This window comes from Mercenaria mercenaria, unplaced genomic scaffold, assembly GCF_021730395.1.
Source record: "Mercenaria mercenaria strain notata unplaced genomic scaffold, MADL_Memer_1 contig_1938, whole genome shotgun sequence".
Taxonomy (NCBI): Eukaryota; Metazoa; Mollusca; class Bivalvia; order Venerida; family Veneridae; genus Mercenaria; species Mercenaria mercenaria.
The window spans coordinates 1-21,977 of NW_026459958.1; the positions used below are offsets into that span (position 1 = coordinate 1).

At 32.8% G+C, this 21,977-nt stretch overlaps 1 protein-coding gene across 1 annotated transcript in view; it reads left to right on the forward strand.

Moving 5' to 3' along the window:
- Positions 1–4,063: 4,063 nt before the first annotated feature.
- LOC128552010 (uncharacterized) overlaps positions 4,064–21,977 on the forward strand; it is a gene marked incomplete at its 3' end in the record, with an annotated part of 32,653 nt that continues 14,739 nt past the window's right edge. The window contains exons 1-4 of the mRNA XM_053532995.1: positions 4,064–4,137; positions 5,270–5,614; positions 12,838–12,959; positions 13,839–14,076. Coding sequence (XP_053388970.1) covers positions 4,077–4,137; positions 5,270–5,614; positions 12,838–12,959; positions 13,839–14,076 — 766 coding nt within the window. The remainder of the gene's footprint in view (positions 4,138–5,269; positions 5,615–12,837; positions 12,960–13,838; positions 14,077–21,977) is intronic.

The following is a 21,977-nucleotide window of genomic DNA, read 5'->3' on the forward strand; positions in this document are numbered from 1 at the left end:
AACCACTGAGGAATTTAATGGCATGATGCAATGACATGAAACAGTTAAGGGATTTTCCAGGAAGGTCTATACACCACAAGCTGGATTTTTTGGGGGTTTGTAATTTTCTTTATACATTATTTTTACAGTTATGTATAGCTATTCTAAGAAAGATGAAGACATATTAAAATAACAAACATAAATGATCTTTTTTTTTTCATACCATTTCAAGAGAAATGATTTTAATTATAGACCCTTTCAAGAAATATCTTTATGATATATTAATAAGAAGTGAATAAAAAATGGTATTATACCTATTAAATAGGAAATTATTTTCACAGATTTTGTGTTTACATTAAGTTTGATTGCATGTATTGTGTGTCTAGTATGTCAGAATCTTATGCATTCGTGAACTGCTTCTTTTTCAACTTGAAAACTGTAAGATTCTTGGATGAGCTTATACTTACCAATCCTGCTTTCATCCAGCTTTTAACAAAAAGACTATCTTACTTAAAAAGATCCTTTACAATTTTATATTTTGTAACCTTATCTTAGATTGAAGTTCTAATGTTGTTGAATTTTTATTTTGCAGTGATGAAAGCAATTCAAGAAAAGTTCTCTATGGACATGCGAATGGGAATGAAACAGAAGGAATTAATAATTATTGTTCTACTAAATCATCGAGCTGAAATCATGCCTATGGAAAAGAGTGCATGTCACAAATACTGATATGAGCTAATGACTCCATATTGCACAAATAAGGTCATGTTTCCTGCCCTTACGACCTGAAAAAGTTAAGCAGATCTGATTCAAACTACAAATGTGTTTCAAAAAATTAAAAACTTAGTAAGCTGTGAGAAATATTTGGTGAAAGTATTTTTGTTGCCATGACAGATGTGAAGTGGTTCCAGAAGCACAATTTCAATTGTTCTAACTATAAAGAATTCAACTTTCTACACTTTTCAAAACTGCATGCATGAAATACTAAGACATGTCTGTTGAATGAATTCTAGTTTATATGGGGCATTAACACATAACTTTTGGAGGAAACACCTTTTACAATCAAAATTGCCATGCCAGTGTAGGAAGGATTTTTCCAGAAATGGCCATGACAGAAAACTACCAATATTGCAGTGAATATTTGTTACTGGCTAAAAATAATGTATTTTATTTCAAGAATTTATCATGTAAATCCATGTTTATAATTGTGTAAAAAGATTTTTTACATGAACTTAGCAGAAATAGCTAATTTTGTTGCAAAATATTTTGAGTTGCCTTGGTAATACAAATTTACCTTAAATTTAGATTTGTTTGATTATGTAGATAGCATGTTACTTGTTTGTATTCTGCTAATCAGACTATACTCTGTAAGAAAATATCCTTTATGTGTAATCATTGCATCAACAAAACATGTTACAACACAAATTTGCCTTAAAATGTCAGAGCTGTAATGCAGGAAGGCATATCAAGAAAATGTGTAGTTCTCCAAGTCAAATTATATTGCATGAAATGATGTTTGTTTTTTATACATGACCATAATTGACCATTTTTGGTGTAAAACAAATAAATATTGAACAGATGCTAAATGAATGTTCTGATTCTTTCTGGAAAATTTACAAAAATACTACTATTTTAAGAAAATAGAGCATTGTTGCCATGGTAACGTTAATTTGACTTTTAAATTTTCTTGGTTATGTAAAAACATCTTTTTTGTTTATATGTTATATTTTTTAAGCTGTATTATGTTAGTATTTATATTTTCATATGTAATATTTGCATCAGCAGACCACTTTGTTATCACACAAATCTGCCTTAAAATGGCAAAGTTGTAACAGAGAAGTGGATTTGAAAATAATGTATTTCCTAACAATATCACATTAATTTGCATGGAATGGTGTGTCTTACTTTTAAATAAGAAAGCACACAGCTTTTGGTGTAAATATATGGAAAAAACACTTCAAATATTCAAAATTTTACCAAAAAAATTGACAAAAATCTTACTTTTTGTAAGAAAATACCACATTGTTGCCATGGTAATGATTCACTGATCAGTATAACTAAGTCTTCTGAAATTAGCAAACTCACAGTTGATAGTAACAGTCTAATAATTATATTTTCTTGTCTGATTTTCTTTCTTACTGTTTAATAGATAATGTGTCTTTTACAATAAGATTGATGTCTGACTTTAGTTTTTGGAATGTAGTCTAACCTGATATCAAACAAAGTCTGCATTTTGTTCAAAAAAATGTCGTAAAACTAAGGACAAATAAACCTGTTGTCTGGAACTATGTTTTGCACACTAGAAAAAGTAAATTGTGTATTTATTTCACACTCCAGATGTAATTTATTGCCATTTTCATCAAGGAACTATTAAAAAAAGAGGTTAAACAACAGTGTTGCTATGGAAACGATTTTTAGAACAAAACGTTTTGATACTACATGAAAAGAAAGAACAGAAAGAAATATATTTCATTAATTGTATGTTGCCTTTGTTACTTTATCATGTATTTTATCTTGATATTATTTAAAGATGGAGTAATTATTAAGATATACTGCCTCAATTTTGATACAGGAAGACAAAAACATGGTGTCCAAAAAGTGGTAATTTCTCCATGACAACGACTGATTTTTGTTGTCAAATTGCAGATTTGTACTCAGAACATGCCAATCTGTCAGATTAGTCCAAAACCCCATTTTTGACCAAAATCGCATTTGGACCCAAAATCTCATGCTTTGTCACATATTTTAACAAATTTTGCTTGTGACTGAAGTTGTCCCAATGCTCACCAAGTGCACATTTTAGCCAACACTGGAGAAAGAGATTAGAATTATATCTATGTTGTAAAAAGCTGAGATAAATCTGTTTGTACACTTCAGTCACACGAACTACTAAACAAATAACAACGTCGCAGTACTTAGACAATAATAACCTTATCTCCTTTTAATACATTATTTTTACCACGCCAATGTAAATGCAGAGAAGTCTTGCTAACATAAAAGCTTCAGATCTGCGTATTACTAAAAATAAGAGGCAAAACATTAAACAGCTTGATATTCCACAGTATGGCGTCCGGATACTCTTTATAAGGAAGTTATTACGAACCTTGCTGAGGTATGATAGTAGTTCATATTTACTGTGGTAGTCAAAATTATCTTTTTGATTCGACATATAAGGCTTAACTTCCTTGTTTTAAAATTTAATGACATCACATTTGTCTAATAACATCAAAAAGTAACTTTAATTTTTTACACATTAACATCTGTTTTTTGTAATAATACAAAATGTATACAGACATGATCACGCATGAAACCAAGAAATCAAAACCATTCTTTTATTTCCTTTCTTATTGAGTTGGTATAATTATGTAATGCAAATACCGTATTTCTAAGTAATCATTTTTTAATGAAACCGCATTTTGCCATTTTTGTTTTAACTGTTATGTAATATATGACTAGTATATTGCCTCATTACAAATCCAAATTGACACTTTTTGATGGAGCGGCCATTTTTATGTTTTCCTCAAAAATGATATACTACTATGGGTTAGTAAGTACACATAAGCGCTTTTAAAGTTTGATAACCTTCATGTCTATGCCTTTTTTGCTATGCAAGTCTATGAGTACGGTAACAGAACGTTTCAGGTATAATACCCATAATTGCTACCTTACTTTTGTGTCCCTATCATATTATTTCATGTGATGTTTCTTTCACATAGTTGTTAGAAAAGAACATTCTGTCACTGAAAAAATATGTACAATATAACATACGTATATAAATTTTAGTATACTATTAAATACAGATATTTATAGATAATTTATTTTATAGACCAGATAGTAACAATTTGGAAATTCTATGCAAAGTCCATATTGTCGAATTTAAGCATTCATTTGTTTCATTCCTTTTCTAATTTTATATGAGATAATGTTTCGCATTACATTACTGGTTCTCTTGATCTTTTTGACGGCAAAAAATGTGTTTGTTTTTTGTTGTTTTTTTTTTTTTGTTTTTTTTTTTGCCGGTATCCGGAAGGCTTTGGAGAAATACTGATAAAATACTACTAAAGATATTGTATATTTCCTCTTGTAGGTAACTAAACATGAAGGTATTCTTGATGTTCCAAGCTGCGTTCGTTCTTTCAGGCATGGTTTTAAACACAGGTAAGAGACAATTTGAAGTTTGCATATACGTAAGAAATAGAGATCTTAAAGCGCTTTTCACGGATCCATAATATTGGGAGGTGCCAATCAAAGATTTAAAGCAGGAACATATCAAATTAAAACGATTTTGTTGAAATTATGTTTATCTTTACGTAACATCCTTAAGTTGTGTCTTCTTGAACTGTTGACTTTATATGATTCTGTACGTTCTTTGTAGTATTAAACACCTGAGTTCATATGAGAGAAACTCTTGCATTCTTAGGCAGTTTTAGGGCTACATAAATATATACAAGTAAGGTTACAGATAAAGCACAATATGGATTTGAAAATAAAAATAAAAATCAGACAGTTTTGACTGTCAAGATGTACAGAGAAAAGGCGCTATAATTAAGGGTATTATTCTGTCAAATATCCAAGCGATGGAAAATGCAGCATGCAATTTCCAACATAATGGACGTTCTGTATAGATACCGATGAAATATTTTTTCAACTTGTGTCTCTAAAGTATTGCGTGTTGAATACCTTCACAGCTTATAAATGAAATTGAATGATAATAGATAGAATACATTGCATGACTTCAAGCATCTGTCCAGCTGGCATATAATTATTATTGGTATGCTTGGTATACTTATGCATTTAGTTCACAAGTTCATAAACCAAAGCATGTCGCTTATCTGATGCTTTCTCCAGTCAGTGTCATATATAGATTAAGTTCTACATATTCCAATCAAAGTAGTTCCACGAATCTGATTGGAATACGTTGGTGTGCAAATACTTTTATGCTATAATTACTTTTTTCATCCAGCAAAGGTTCGCAATTATCCCGAGGCAACCAGGTAGACCATTGGTCAGCGCTGTATCGGTTAACAAAACCGTTGCCATTTTTGTTGTCTGTTTTACTTTCCCGTTTTCTGAACCCTGGTTCTATTCCAAGTTGTACAGATACATGACGTTTAGAAATTTCTAACAATGTAACAAACATGCAGAACTGCTATAAATGAACACACTATAAATGCATTGGCTGAAAGAATGGTTTTCTTTTAATTCTATCAATTTTCTAAAGTGAACCTTAAGCAAAGATACATTTTCTTTTGTATTAAAACTGTTATGTTTCTGTTATCTTTCATTTCAGGTGCGGAACTTTCTCTTACTGTAATTAGTCCTCTTGGTGAATCAACAATAAATGATCTTGATATACCCACAGACTTTGAGTGCAATGCAAAAGTAACTTTGCTATGTGAAATTAAACCATATATAGACTCTGTGAGTTGGCAAATAAATGGGGAAACATACGCACTATGCGTTTTCCAGGACTGTTTCACCTATCCGCCATTTCCGGAAAACCACATACTTACTATGGACGTGGCAAGTGGAATTTTTAATTTAACTGTGGATCATGTTACCAATTCCACAAACTACAATATTTACAAATGCGATGATGGCATTACTGCAAGATCAGTTGAAGCACAAGTGAAAGGTAATTAAGTAGTAACAAGATGTCCACAGGTGTTGACGTTTGCATTATATCAATGTGACATATAACCGTTTATGAAAATTTATTTGCTAAACTCTTCAAAGGTTTATTTAGAAGGTATTTAAAACTAAACACTTTTAAGGTGTTCTTATCATAGAGCTGATAACTACAAAATGTCAAAGGTTATTGATGGAAATACAAAAAAAAACTGTCCTACCCATTATAATTTTCTGATTGGAGTAACCACTTGTACTCTAAAGGTTTTAATGCGCTTTATACACCATTCTCTGCTTGAAGGAACTATGTTGCAGATTTGTATCTCATCCCAGAAAAAGTGTTCCTGCTGAGCTTTTAGGATGTTTGATAACCGTCGGCCATAGCCCATCATTCATTATGTCTTTTAAAATATATATTGTACTAAACTATCAAATAAATTTCAACAAAACGTCAAAAGAATGTTTCTTGTGAAGTATTTTCAACAAAATATGGAACTTTATATTACAAATGTAAATCCGCGCAGAGTACTAGTTGCCGTGGCAACAAAACAAATCAGACACCGATTTCAAAATAATTTCACAGCTTCCGTATTGCTGTCTTAGTTTGTTTAAACAAGACCCCCAAATTCCGGACTTTGTTTTTCTTTTAATGGCTGTATGGAAACTTTGAAATTCGTCTCCTTTGCAACCACTAGTAATGCCTGTATGAAACACTGAAATTCTTCTCCTCTGCAACAACTGGTCTAATTTTGAATTATTTTTACTTAAAATGTTAAGTACGTGGCCGTCCAGCCATGCTGATTTGAAGAAAAAAACATGACACACCAGGGACTGTGTTAAACAATATGGCGTTTTGAAACTTTTAATATATTTTCCTCTGAAACCACGACTAATTTTTTTAGTCACAAATTTTATTTATTATTTCAGACTATTCCGATACATTAAAAAATCATGACCAACGTCGGATTTGGCAGATTTGGTGGAAAATATTTACAATATTCTTGTCACAGACTGCGGGTCTGATTTCAAAACCAATTCGCATGATTGTTCTTTGGATGGCCGTTAAACAAAATCATTCAGATCATTTCCATTCGCTTAGAAATATGGCCACAAGGGAGAAGTACCACTGTTCTGTATCTTTTGTAAGAAGTGAACGCTTTCAATCATTATGTTTTGCGTGCTGAATTTTGCCTGTAGAGAACTCGCTTTCAAGGACACATTATTGAAATGACATTCTCGGTAATCTGACACTTTAAGACAGTCCCAGTGTCTTCCCTATACATGTGTATTTCTATAGTTAAAGTCGATTGTAAAACATCCTTTGTGCACCGGCACATTTTAGAGGTCTATGCATGCTTAATTGCTATTCAAGCAGAAATTAGTGGACACATCAAATAAGTACCGAGCAAATATTACCCATTCACGCAAGCGTCTATAATATTAAATAACCAAGATGTTCAGTTATAAAAGAAAACTGTTTTTAACGTTGCAAAATTCTTTCATATGTAACGTTGACGTGAGTGAAACGTTGACGAGTTGATATCACATCATAGTCTGATGTAGGTATATTTTCGACGGCTCCGTCTAGTGGCGTAAGAACGCCACAGCATTAAACTTTTGAAAACGCATTTTTGGACATAAATAAGAGTCGATAACTATTTTGATTTAAGTTTGGAAATTTCATTTCATTTTCATATTTATTGGAACCGACTTAAACATTTGAGTTTTTGTTCAAACATGATATGGATTCTGTATTAACGTGTGTTTAAACACGAGCTCCCTGTAGACATGTGAAAAAAGTCATACGAGGGGCGTTCAATATGTAATGTTACTCCGTATGTAGTTCCGTAACCGCTTATTATTTTTAGGTGCGGTTTTCGGCACATTATAGAGCAATTTATTGGCAACACAAAGCTATATATTATAAAAATCGGTAGATTCAAAGTAAAAATATAATCATTTGAGTGAGGTGTACTCGGGTATACTGGACAATTTTATGTCTAAAATATTGAGATTGTAATATGCAATTCCTTGATTCTGCTATTCAACAACTACAACTTTAGTTCAATTTTCAGTTTAAACAGATAAAACAAATCATGATCTTCGCAAAAACACATGAAAACTAAAATAAAAAAAGTTTATAACAGTTTTAAATTGGGTGTGTATATTTTTACTCGAAAAATGAGATGGTGAGTACAATAAGACTGCATTTTTGTCAGGCGCGATAATCATCGTTTAAAAATTCTTGTATATTAAGTTGATACTAGTATCTTTATTCTCGATTGCGAAACTAGTTCTTACACCTTTGATTAATCGCTTTCAATACCCATTCCAGATGGAATTTAAGTGTGTGTTGTAAAATTAAAAATGCAATAAATAGTTTAAAACAAACGCAAACTCTTCACAAATTGCTGTTACCTCGTAGAAAAATGATAGAATTTTGTGATTTTACAAGTAATTATATTTTTCTGAGACTCTGGATGCCTAGAACAAATCTAAATTATAATTATGGCCCAGTATACATGAGTACACCTCACTAAAATGATTATATTTTTACTTTAAGCCTACCGATCTTTATAGGGGATGAAAATCCCCGAGACGGTAACGTCCGTATATAGTTATTCGTCTTTGTTGTCTGCATATACTGAGGCAATTTTTTCGATGTTTTCCGGTTCCGGTTTATGTACAAAACGCAGACTGATTGTCTGCAAGAACATCCGAACACCCCGAATCAGTCACAGAAATTCGTAAACACTTTTAAAACAGTAAGGAAGTGTAAAGGCTGTCAAGTTTTAGTGGATTGCAAACAAAAAAACAAAAAATCCTAAAGCCAGTGCGAGAACGCGGTGAATGACGTCACCGTCACGGCTTCCCATAAATTTTGCAAAGTATGATATTCGCTGTAAAGGTATGATGGCACTAAATGTAAACTTCACTGTTTAGAGCGAAGTTTCACTTTCTTTTGAGTGTTGATTATTTCTTCGTAAGTAGATATATAAAAGATAAATCCCCATGCTAGGCAGTGCCTTAATTCATATTAATTGATATAGTATTATGTTCCCAATAAATTGCTCTATAATGTGCCGAAAACCGCATATAAAAACAACAAGCGGTTACGAAACTACATGCGGAGTAACATTACATACTGAACGCCCCTCGTATATCACAAAGGAACACTGTTTAAAAGAATAATGATAAATATGCATCAAACTTTTTGCAACGATGTTTCAGGAATAAAATATTTTCCACAAATGGGTGTTGCTGTTTTACATTTCTTGAGAGAGCATAAAGTTTATAATCGCTTAGAAAAATAAATGGTTTAAATAATTCTATTTTACGAGTATATAGGAAAGTGAAAGCAAGATAAAGGAGAAAGCAACAACGAAAGACCTTTTTTAAAAGTGTTTTATTGCGATATGTAGGAGGCCATCTTGTAATGAATGTAATTTGACAGTATGTGTTTTGTCAGAAAACTGCTGGCCGAATTTCAAAACAATTTCACTGATGTTTCTTGTCCATCTTCGTGACCATCTACAAATTTGCTTTTAAATTCGGGTGAATAATAAACTTGAAAACGACCCTTTTTTGTTAACTGTTGGACTGATGTTTACTAATGCAAGTTCACGCTTGCACAAATGCACTTTGAACTGCTTACGCTGAAAATAAGACAACATTTTTCACAATTTGCTCATTTACTATTGGATGGATGTTCCAAATACGTGGCCAGAGGCATCCTTCCGTAAGGTTTGTTCTAATGGTTCCGCCTACCGTATTCAGATGTCGTCAGATCTAAAATGAATTATAATAATGTTTTAATGACTTCTTTTTATGAACCGCACACAAACTATGATATCTTTGAATATTTTTTTGTTGTTCAAGTGCATCTGATTGACTTCACTGTGAGTGTGGAAGGGCCTCAGAAAATACGAAAATCTTTAATTAATTTCTTTATTTGAACTACAGGATTAACTTGCACTTTAATGCCGGAAGAGCTAAAACTAAAACTCTTTTAATCTTCTCTTTATTAACTTGATATATTACCGTCACACCCGCTCAGTGGCATATTGAAAAGTGTTTAGTCACAATTGACTAGTTCTTTTTTTTCACCATTCCTTACACCACTTCCTATTATGATACAGTGTGTTTGGACGTATATTTAAGCATGACGTATATTCATGATCTAGGGGCCAAGGCCAGGTTAGTGACTAATAAGGGTCTTCATTGCCCTCTCGTTTATTGATATATTTTCCAAACCTAATTTTAACTTATACAAGAACCAACAAAAATTTTAAGAAAGTCTGCATGTATCCAGTCATTTTCAAAAATGTACCGACTAGACTGAATTAAAATCTCAGTTTTCGAAAACTAACAATAAATGCAATAATCTGACTTATAACCAGGCGACTACCTTTCGCTTGATTTACGATTTATTAGCTGTGAAATCAACAACATAGCCATGCTGTCCTGCGTAATGAGACAATACAAATGAAACAAAATAAAATTAAAGGAAAATCTTTTGTGGTCAAACTTTAAATACAATAGATGTAAAGTTAATTGAAGTTTTCAACACATGATACATGTAGTATGGATTCGACTGTACCTACAATCAACTGTGTACATTTACTGACGTTTTGTTGACTACTTTCTGGCTTTTCATGGTACAGAACGATACCATGTGCCGCTTATGGCATTATTTCCGACATAGGCAAGTTGGTAGAACCACCGACCTTCTGTAAATCATGTGGCTTCCTCACACGATGAATGCTTTTTTCAAACGGACATTGGCATGAGATGTGGGGACAAACCCACCACAGAGATCACTGGTTGAGATATTGTGATCACTGACCGTCCACTGTATGTCCTTCGTCCGTCCGCCCACACTTTTCTCCAAAAGTCATCTTCTCTGATACTATTAGACGAAATTAATGAAACTTGACATGGGTGTTCCTTTGGTTGACATCATAAAGTGTTGTGCAGAGGCATTGCATGGTTACTCATAGGGGCCGTCAGTGCTATAAATGAACTTTTCTCTCATTCCCTTCTAAGCCGCTGATCCGATTTTGAAATAACTTCATGTGTGACCCTTTACCAATATTGTTTATATAATTCCAGTCCATAACAAAATATGGCTGGCATGGGGCTTGGTAAATTTTCCGTTTATAGCTATAAAACATTTCTTGTCAGAAACTGCTAACCGACACAAACGATCATTTGTTTTTCTCAAGGTTACTTAAATGATTTCTTTTCTTCAAAAAAAAACATGGACACCCAAGGGGGTTGTCACTTTTCCATATGTGCGTATAGTAGAACATGTTTAAAATCGTCTTGGCTGAAACTGCTTTCATGATAATAATTTTACACAAACTTTACTGTGTAACCCTTTGCAAACCGACATGTTTCAGTATGGTTTCGTCGTGTGCCTCTAGTCGTTATAATTAGGTCATAAATTTTGCTTATTCTTGATAAACTGTGGTCAGAAGATTTCCCTTTAAAATCTCGAACAGGTTGAAACTTAGTCATCTGGGTCATAAACTAAACAACTGTATATTAATCTGTTTACAATTTAAGACACTGTTGAAACTGAGTCACTCGTTAAAAAGCTAGTAACTAGTTCATTTGTTTGAATCATTGTAAAATGAAAGGTGAACAATTATTAATAAGCGTTTCTGGGCTCTTTTGTTTATATAAGCGTGTAAGAATAAATGGTTACTATTGGGAATGCTGATTTGACTTTTTGTGAATATCGAAACTTGGTTATGTTTAGATTTTCTTATTTTAGGTGAGCTAAATTCAACTTTTGTAAATAAGCAAGAATTTCACCATTCGCTTAACACTAACATTTCATAACAGATCCTTAAGGACATTTCCGACAGTATATACTATACAACAATGACAGGTCTGTTACTTAGTAGTAATGAACGTTAAACAGTTTTCAGATTGTATCAGTTGTGAACATATTTTAGCCTGTAAAAAGCAAAATTTTCGGTTTATGTATAACGGAATGGAAACTGCTATGAAAAAAGAGATATCTGTTTACAAGAAAGACGATGAAAAAGTTAACAAAATTAAAGTTCGAGTAGTCTGAATACAATACGAATTAAATTCCTGCCTATGTGAAAGCGTTCCATTTGCAACGAGGGTGACATGTAATAACATGTTTTTCCGGACCAAACATCCAAAAAATAGAAACAAAGTAGGCGAAAGTAGGCGAATAGTAAACTTAGAGGCTCTGGCGAAAATGAAATTAAGTTTGAGAAATAACTAATTATCTCAGACAAAAACACAAACATATCCATGATTTTTATGTTTCTTTCTGATGTATGATATAAGGTACTTATACTGTAAAATATGAAGTTGTTCGTGGAGAATATATGATAAAATGAGCCGTGCCATGAGAAAACCAACATAGTGGGTATGCGACCAGCATGGATCCAGACCAGCCTGCGCATCCGCGCAGTCTGGTCAGGCTCCATGCTGTTCGCTTTTAAAGCCTATTGGAATTGGAGAAACTATTAGCGAACAGCATGGATCCTGACCAGACTGCGCGGATGCGCAGGCTGGTCTGGATCCATGCTGGTCGCATACCCACTATGTTGGTTTTCCCATGGCACGGCTCAAATATGAAATGTTTGTTACATAGGAATTTTCGAATTCATGAAATGATTTGTATTAGTTACTTATATTCTATGTACTGATGTAAACTAACGGTAACCTTACCTGAATAAATTTTTCATTGACGTAGAAATATGTGATAACTTTAAAACCTCTGTCCATGAAAAAAATAATTTCAGAAAATTAAAAGCATGTAAGCGTAATAACAATTCAAGTACTGCATATTTAAATAGCGTACCCGAAGAACTTTAGTTAAAAGTACCACTTCCTATCTTGTTGCATCAAAAATAAGAAAATGTCAACGAATAAACGAGTCACACATTGGTACAATGTATGATCCTGTAATACATAACTAAAACCTATTACATGCTCAAAGGACCTTAAAATTTTAAATTTCAGTAAAATGATATAGCTTTTTGCTTAGAAGGAACGAATATGTTCAAATTGTTTTTGGTGTTTGAATTGATATTATGTTATACGACGAATGCAGGTAGTATAATTTGGTGCATGTTACGCACAGAAAACAACAATCAAATTTGAAATCACCAAACGATATACTCTGTTACAGTAGTACACCTTTACTCGATACTAAAAGACTAGTTTGTTTTATAATTTTAGTATATCTTAACAATGAGACTTTAACAATGGATACAACTGCTGAAGATCGAATAACAGTAACAACTGGATGTGTCTATCCGAATGGAATTGAAAATGTAACATTTGAATGGTACATATCTAAGGTAATCATTCAATATTGTTAATTGAAAAGAATTTAAAGAGCCTTTTATTAAATAATATCTCAAATTGTATAATGTTCAATCAAAGATCAAACGTTTTCGCAAACGGATTATACTTCAATTTGTCTGATACGGTACATCTGAGGTGGGATATCCTTATTTTATATAAGCTTATTTCTTTAAACTTCTTTATCTCATGAATGACTTGATGGATCTCAACCATCCTAAGACAATAAAATCTGTCTGAAAGTCTCAACTTTATACCGCTTGACCTCTTTAAAATGCCACCAGGGCTAACACAGAAACGCCTGTGGAATATCTCTTCTCATGAAGTGCTTTAACAATCATCACACTCTTTGTCATAAGCATAATTGCATAGACCTTATACAAATTGTTTTATTTAAAGCTTCAAGTTGAACCCCTTTCATTGGTTTCCTGGGTTTATATTAAAATAGAAAACCTTCAAGCAATAATCTTATAATTAACTGCTCGATGTATCTTTACCAAATTTGGTCACTAGAAGCCTTGAATGAACTTCTCACAATTTTGTTTATATGATTCCTTTTAGGACGGGGGCGGGGGGGGGGGGGGGGGGAGCAAGATATAGGAGCATAAAAATGCACAAAGTGCTTATTGTATTTTTAACAAATACGGTCTGTATGATCGTTCTTAAGTTCGTTTGAATTCTTCTGCTTGACCCTTTATAGTCGCCACCACAATTAAAAAGCATTTAGGGTTACTAAATAAATAGGCATAAATGTATAGGCATTTGATGATTTTAATTTTTAATGCTTCTAACTTGGTTTAAACGGAATAAGACTTTAATATATAAATCATCACAAATGTATTAAGATAACCTGACCATTTTCTTACAATTTGCAGTATAACACGACTCAAGAGCCAGAGCAATTTACATCAAAAAAGAATGAAAGCACGGCAGTGTTTGATTGTACAGAAACGCCAAGTTGCACAGCATCACATTTCAACAACACTGTGGTATTTGATGTTTTCGATGATGGGGAAGAGTATTATATTTTTGTTATCGTTAAGCACGAGGATGCTCCAAATAGGCCCTCTGCAGTTAAATCTACTGGCAGACGTTATAAAGTCAAGGACAAAGGTAGGTCAACTTTAATTAGGTTACACATTAAACGTTCCTGTCTCAAGCAAAATAATATCATTTTTAAACGGAAAAATGTATTCATATCAACATACATAAATTCATGTAAAATTCATATGGCATTACCATGATATAATACACATTCGGCTTATTCCCTCTGTCGCACACGTATGGGAAAATAGTAATACATAATTGTGTCTAGGCATTTGAATTAAAACAATATTTTATATTTTTGTAATACAAGTGTCGCTTAACTACACAACATACTTTTTCATTGAAAAATCATAGAACTTCCCATTCATGGTGTTTACCAGACCACTTTAACAAATATGTTAAACCAGACTTAAGAATTAGACATGTAGCTATGTTAGGCTTCTTGGTACCTTTGCTTTGAATTTATATCTTCAATATACTTAATTCAAAAAGTAAATTTTACATGTCCCTTTATATAAACGGCCTGTCTTTAATATGTGCTTTATGACTGATTTATATTTAACACATGTTTACCTGGCCAATAAAACAAAAACATTCAAAATTAATATCAAATGTCCTGTAATATGGGTGCCGGCCAGTAGTCAAAACTGTTCATCTATTGAACGGAAAACCGTTCAAGGAATGTATAATACTTAATTAGTTACACACCGTATGACTATGACCGTTCATGTTTTTTTTTCAAGCTGAAAGTGTACCAAATAGTAATAAATGTTGACCTTTTTAAAAACGAATTATTTCTATAAATAAATAATATGTAATTATTGACCGTTCAACTTATAAATAAGATGAACAAGTTACAACAGAGATATTCTTTTTTTAGCTGATCTGAAGTTAAGGTTGATAAAGGTCCAAAAGTTTGCTGTTTATATTCTACAGCTCACAAATTTTGTCTAAACTTAAAAAATGTTTGCCTTTCAAAACATATTTGGTACCGGGTCAACAGGTGTAAAAATGTCAAAAAGTAAAATCGAAGCAAAGAAAAACGTTACCAATCTAGAGGCCACATTTTCTACCAGGTAAACATAAAGTTAGAGTTTGTTTTTAACTACACGTCTGTCCAGACGACACAGGTGTCTCCAATCTGAGTAAAGTACATCTCCAATTACGCAGTGCTTAGGATCTGAAGACGTGCTATTGATAACCTCGTTCTGACTACCCTTCCGCTAGCCAATCAGAGCCTTGCTTACAACATTTTGTATGTGAAAGTAGAAGTTTAGAAAATCTACATTTAGCCTGGGTTTTTCATATTTACAATTCTTATGACGACCACATCTCGACTACGCCCTCGTGTTTTGAGAGAAATCATACTTGGTCACGTAAGGTGTCAGATAGCCGGTTAGCTCAGTCGGTAGGGCACTCGCCCTGTAAGCGAGGGGTGCCGGGTTCGAGCCCCAGACAGACTGCACATTTTTTTACCCTTTGACATTCGACGCTATTTGATTGTTCAGCCTAATGCTTGTTGAAACGAGTCGTCTGATTGGTTCAAATAAAAATAGATTTGCGAAAATAAAAATAGCAATTTCGGAAATCTAAATATACTGAAAGATGAATGTGAATGGGTCATCCTCAGATCTTCGTTTATTGTCCAATTTTTTTTTTTGACCTGTCAAAAAATGGGACCGGCTTTTATTATATTCTGTTCGAGCCTATATAAGATTAACATGAACGCCGGGAACATGTTTTGACAGGTCAATTAAATAGCACAATAGAAGATCAAGTACTTTAGTCAGATTGCAGGGGTCCCCAAATCATGTAATTGTACACGGTTGCATGACGTTAAGTAAATTATTTGAAATATTTCAAGATAAGAATGACCAAATGTTGACCTAGCTAAGTGAAATCGCAAAGAAAACACCAAATACACAACTTCACAACTTCACGTGATATATACATGTCACAATCCACTAATGTTTTATTACTCTAGGTCAAGTACATTTTGAAGTACATGGTACACAGTCTTATTTTTTGACTAAATCGAGGGCCATTGCTCTGATCTTGCAAGGAAAATAAAAGAAATTTTGGAGCAAAATATCACATGCTAGATAAAATTTCTACAGATGAAATACTTTTTAAAGTATACGCAACACATATTTTTAAGCACTTTATAGTATTTTTCACTAAGTCAAGGACAATATCTCTGGTTTCTTTGAGTGAAATTCCAAACAAAACACTAGGTGCGCAACATCACATGCTATGTAATATTTTATGACTCTAACTCTGGCTTGACTTTGTGAGATCCCAATTAAAACACAACGTGCACAGCTTCCCGTGCTGAATTACAATACTGTGAGGTTTGATGAGTCTTGACAAAACAGTGTTTAAGATATGCACGACATGAATTAGGACGCACGGGCGTATGGACAGACGGGCGGACAAGGGCAACTCTAGATCTAAGTGCCTCGGCTCTTAAAAGTATTTTGAAAATGGGGGTGTGACCCATATTATTCTTATTTATGTACAATGATAGAAAATACCTCGTTTAACAGACTTTTGTCAATACAAATGTTGGTCAAATATAAAGCAAGATCATATTAGATAAAAAAAACAATATCAAAATGTTTGTCTGAATAAGATTTAGGCTTTAAACTGAATCACCTGGCCTCAAGTACTTAGATGCAAATAATACAGAGGAATTAGAATTTAATAATTTCGTTTTTAAGCTACTTGTTATATATAGTTCAAGATTTGGGTCTGTTAATGGGTGTGTTTAATCCTTACCAAATGATCATTTACAGTTTGTGTTCCCTGGGTTCTCAATACATGTAACATTTTGATTAAATGTAATTTTAAAATTTGCCCATCAAGACAACGTTTTTGTAGCATAAATTTAAATTTAATAAACATATTTTTCCTAAGGAATAATATAAATATATGGAATATTGTATCAAAGATTTGCATTGACAAGAAACTATTTTGCCGAAACTCATTAAAAATGAAAGTTTTTAACATTATTATTAACTTCCTTTGCCTATGTTACCAAGATAGATTGAAAAAAAGATGATTTACGACACTACATGTTGTTTTAAACTTGCCTTTTGTTTCAAATAGTTAAAATATCTATCAAGTGCAAATGTAAATTAGAACTTAATGGAAATCTAGAGAAATACTTTTACATTAAAGGGAGGTTATTATAAAATTTCATATAAAGTATAAAAATATACATTTCTAATATGAATCTATATAATGGGTCTTTATTTCTCTTTATAAAATACGAAAACTGAAAAATGTCATAAAATGTTGCTTAAATGTGAATGACCACCTGTATATTGAGTGCAGAACGAAATGTTGGCACACTGATCTGCATTGCTTATATCTCATGTACATTTTTTAAAGCTTTTCTATTTTGAGAATAATAGAAACCCATCGATTTATTATTTGATACATTCACACCAGGAATGCCGGTGTAGCGTGATTATCACACGGTCGTGACCAGGTCCACGGTTTATATATGTTTTTCAAAACCTGCCCAAATGCTTATTTTTGTCCAATATTTGCAAAATTTTGCATATTAGCTTTTGTAACTTACATAATTTGATTTTGATTTTATATTCCTGAAATTTAAATATATTGATTTGAATATGCCCAATTTGACGTATTTTACCGGCTTTTATGGTGATTCAGAAAAAACTTGTAGAACACAGTAACTTATCTTTTTCGCGAATCAGATTGTCTTAAAACTTGCTAGAGGTGTTAAATATTGTGCATGGGACTGTTGTTTGTGAATAGCTACTCAAAATAATAAGATTTATCTGCTCTGAAAATGACCTTTTTTGTCTAAAAATCTACGAAAAACATGGCCGCGGTGTGCAAATAATGAGTTGCTTATTTCAAAACTGTCCTATTATTCTTCAGTAAAACTTCTTGTTAATATAAGACTCTAATAACTTGCTTGACATACCCATAGCCAAATATCTGTTATCGGTGTAATTACACCTTTGGAGAAAAGCGTGATTCGTAGGTTTTAATTTTATCGTTCGCCGCCTGAAGAGACAAAATTGCTGAGCTTGCGAAATCGAAAGTAAGTAGATCTGCACTTTTGAAATAAAATGTTGTAGATTCTAGATCTTTCTGATTGACAGTCACTTGTTTATCTTATTTATCTGTTTCCACATATAATATGGATCTAGTAGATTACATACAACCAGTTTAAAATAATAACACCTAGTGTGCGGATGCTCTAAGACTTCTTCAGCTAAAGCCTGGCCAGAGTGACATAATTTTACAATATAGATCTAGGTCTACAAAGCAGCTGTAATTGTCATTTATTTGCTGTTTTCAACTACTGAAATTCTAAAAAAAAGTGATCCGTAATTAGATGTTCAGTTGGAATGTAATCCAAAAATTTAAAACGGGATCCATATCATATGGAACAGAGGAGATATTGAGATATTTTTTATATGATATACTGTATGGGCAATGTCCCCACTTGTGTTATAAACACTCGAAAGACCATTTATTGGAAGCATAATAAATTTTATACATAAACTTTTCATCGCTGCTGACCCTTTAAATTCTATAGGTTTAAATGCCGATTGTGTCACAATTTTGAAATTAATTTTAAAAAAAAAACGTACATTTATCAAAATGGGATTCGGTTAAAGGTAAATTTTATCTAACGTCGCTTTGTGAAACAATGAACATAAGCTCTGTAGAGCTTTTGAACGACCCTTTTTTAAGAACAGTTAAAACCAATTATACCTTACCCCCAGCAATTTGCGAGTACCCATTTACAGCTGGGCATACTGAGGCAATCGTGATAAAGTGCCTTACCCAAGGTCACACCGCAATGGGAGTTGCCAGGAATCGAACCTGGGGCCTGCACCTCTGTAGGACAGCATATTGGCCCTATCAACCAATGCGTCCGCACGAGTTCCTCATTGATTTATGTTAAATTATGTAGTATGTAAGTTGTTGGCTCAGCTCAATCCAGGGGTCGTGGGTTCGAGCCCCAGTGGGGTCAGGACTTCTCTATGACACTAGTACTGGTTATTCCAAGAAGCGGACTCGAGAGTGGTTCCAGTAAGCTTAAACTCTGTACATTTCAAGCAAAATACTCTTTTTTTCATTACCAACATCTTACTCTCGCCAATATTTCACATCTTGTGATGGAACCCTCTTCACAAAAATATAGTAAAAAAGTACAAAATTTTAATGTGGTTAAACGAAGTTGTCGAATGTGCGGTTCTTAAGTCTTAGAGTTAAAATACTTGAACATTCAAACGTTATAGACAAAATATATTTTAAAGTTCTTTTTCTTGATGACCTGTTCGATTAATGTATGCAATTTTATCATAATTTTCTGTCTGCTCAATCCGGGGCTAGAGGGCGTGGACGGTAGCATGCATTTCCACTACCGTCCATGAACAGGCTCAATCAAACCGAGCCTGCAACATTTTCGTTTTTGTCGTGTTGGGCGATCTGTGAAATTTCCACTTTTCTCCATTTCATTTCGTATTATAACATCTTCAGAATCCCTCAGGATTCTGCAGACGTTATAACACGAAAAAACATGTGTTATCCCTACATTAATAAACACGATGTCACTTGGTCAGCTCAAAGCGACTCTACAGACCGTATTTTGTACTTGATGAACAGTTCGGTCCCAAAATAACCTCTATGTTACTTGTCTAATAGTTTTTTCATACTATTTTATCGGCTAATTAAGGATGACGTTGAAGAACATATATTATTTTTGCACACGAAACATAATTTTGCATTAGCGATTGTATTTGGTTTTACTGATCCTTAATTCCTGTATCAGAAACATAGGCATAATATAACCCTTTGCCTGTGACTGATGCAGACCTGATCCAAGCTAAGTAGTCTATATCGATCAATGAAATATATCATATGAAGTATAAAGAACATGCGTTTATTGTCAAAAAATATGAAATCAAGTTTTTATGTCAACTCAGAATATAACTGTTATAAAAGTAAAACCGTATTGCGTCTCAACAAAGAGAACTATTCACACGAAATAAACTCCAGAGTGGTGTAAATCCGAAATCTGGCACAACATGTTTGATTGGACAGACATTCTATAAACGTACGTCAAACGGTTAAAATAATAACATTTGTAAAACGTACCGAACCTTGTTTTCTGTTCTTTGCGCAACTTTTAATTTTCTGATAAACATTTATTATATTTTTAGAAAACGCGTATTATTGTTGGACATCGAAACCTATTTATATGATTCATTGATCAATAAACATACTGCATCAGTCTCAAGCAAAAGACTTATGTTACATTTCCAGCTGCTCAACGTTTTTATGTTTCTTAGTTAGAATTGAGATTCAATACATTGTGGTTTAATGTGGTTTAATATTGGTCATTGTTAAACGATTTATCATCTGAACCTATTTGAAACAAAATTAGGGCAAAAACATTTTTTTTTGCAAACTTAAGGTGATAGTCTAGTCCAGATTTTGATAAATGTGAGAGGTACAGGCATATTGTTAGTATTTGGTCCCATATATTTTAGTATTATTTAGACCACTTAAACTGAATAAAATGATATCTAATTGTTATCAACGAAATAATGATTTTATGTGATCTATAATGCTTGCAGACATAGCGTTAATACTTAATTGAAGGAGGAATAATAATGTTACATACATTACACATGTTACGTTACCATTTCAATAACCTTGTTTTATTGCGTCAATTATTTAGAAAATATTCCAGAAACATAATAATATTAGTTCTTCTGTACTATAAGAATACAATACGCTTCTTTACTTGTCAGACAGTGAGATTTTGTTTCCGTAGCATACTTTAAAATAAGTTACCACTACCATTGTTTTTTAAAAAGATATTTAAGAAGAAATTGAAGCCATAGTTGTCACATACTGATTTATTTAAACTGTTAGGGGTAAGTTTTGAGATATTTTTCGTCTGTTATTTCAGAAATTGCCTACAATATTTATTGCACCATCACTGTAACTATAATTTTAGATGGAATTTCGATACAATATACAATATTATTAATCTGTGCATTCATATGATCATACAGCTGATATGTGCATTTTCCTGTGAGTAAAAATCAAGTTTTATAAAATTTAAAGTATTTTTTGAATTTTAGAAATAGAAGCGTTATTAAGACATATGCAAAACCAACTCAGTAAGTTCACTAGGAGAATCATAGGGTCTTGAGTCAGATATCTGGATGATGCCTTTGTTCTCCATGACGATATGTTAAAGACATCGTGTCTGAAGTCAGTCGACTTCCACCTGTTCTATACCGTAACGGAAAACTGATCACTGAACTGTAGAGAACTGAGTAGTTCCGGTACAGAATTCAGGGACACGTACTGGTTAGGTTAACTGCTCAACATCACATGACTGAATTTCTATTGCAAAGCGGTGCTAAATCAAAACTAACAAACAAAAGAAAAGATGCAAGCATTACAAGTAAGAACTATAGATTCAAAACTTTTAGCAAGTTGACAAAACCTGTTGACTAAAACTTTTAGTGACACCGAATCAAGATATAAGAAATATGTTAAACTTGATAGATATGAAATAAAGATGACTATTGTAGTCATTTTGAAACATTTACAAGAATGACAGAATGTACAAAATATTTTTTGATATTTCAAATTGTACAGAAAAGGACTAATTTGTACTTTCTTGGAAAATTCCTGGATATGCTGAAACACTAAGAGAAACTATGCATCAAACATAACAAATAAAGTTTGAATATCCATTAAATTAGGTACCAAAGGCTATGACGAAGGCATGACCTGTCTTTGGCAAAGTCCAAACTATAGCAAGAGACTTGAGAGCATGATATAAATTGTTTCAGACTCAAAGTGTAATCAAATGTTATTCATACTAAATAAAGTGATTTTTGGAGCCTATGATCTTCTTTCGTCAGTTGCTTTCCATTTTATAAGTAATATGTTAT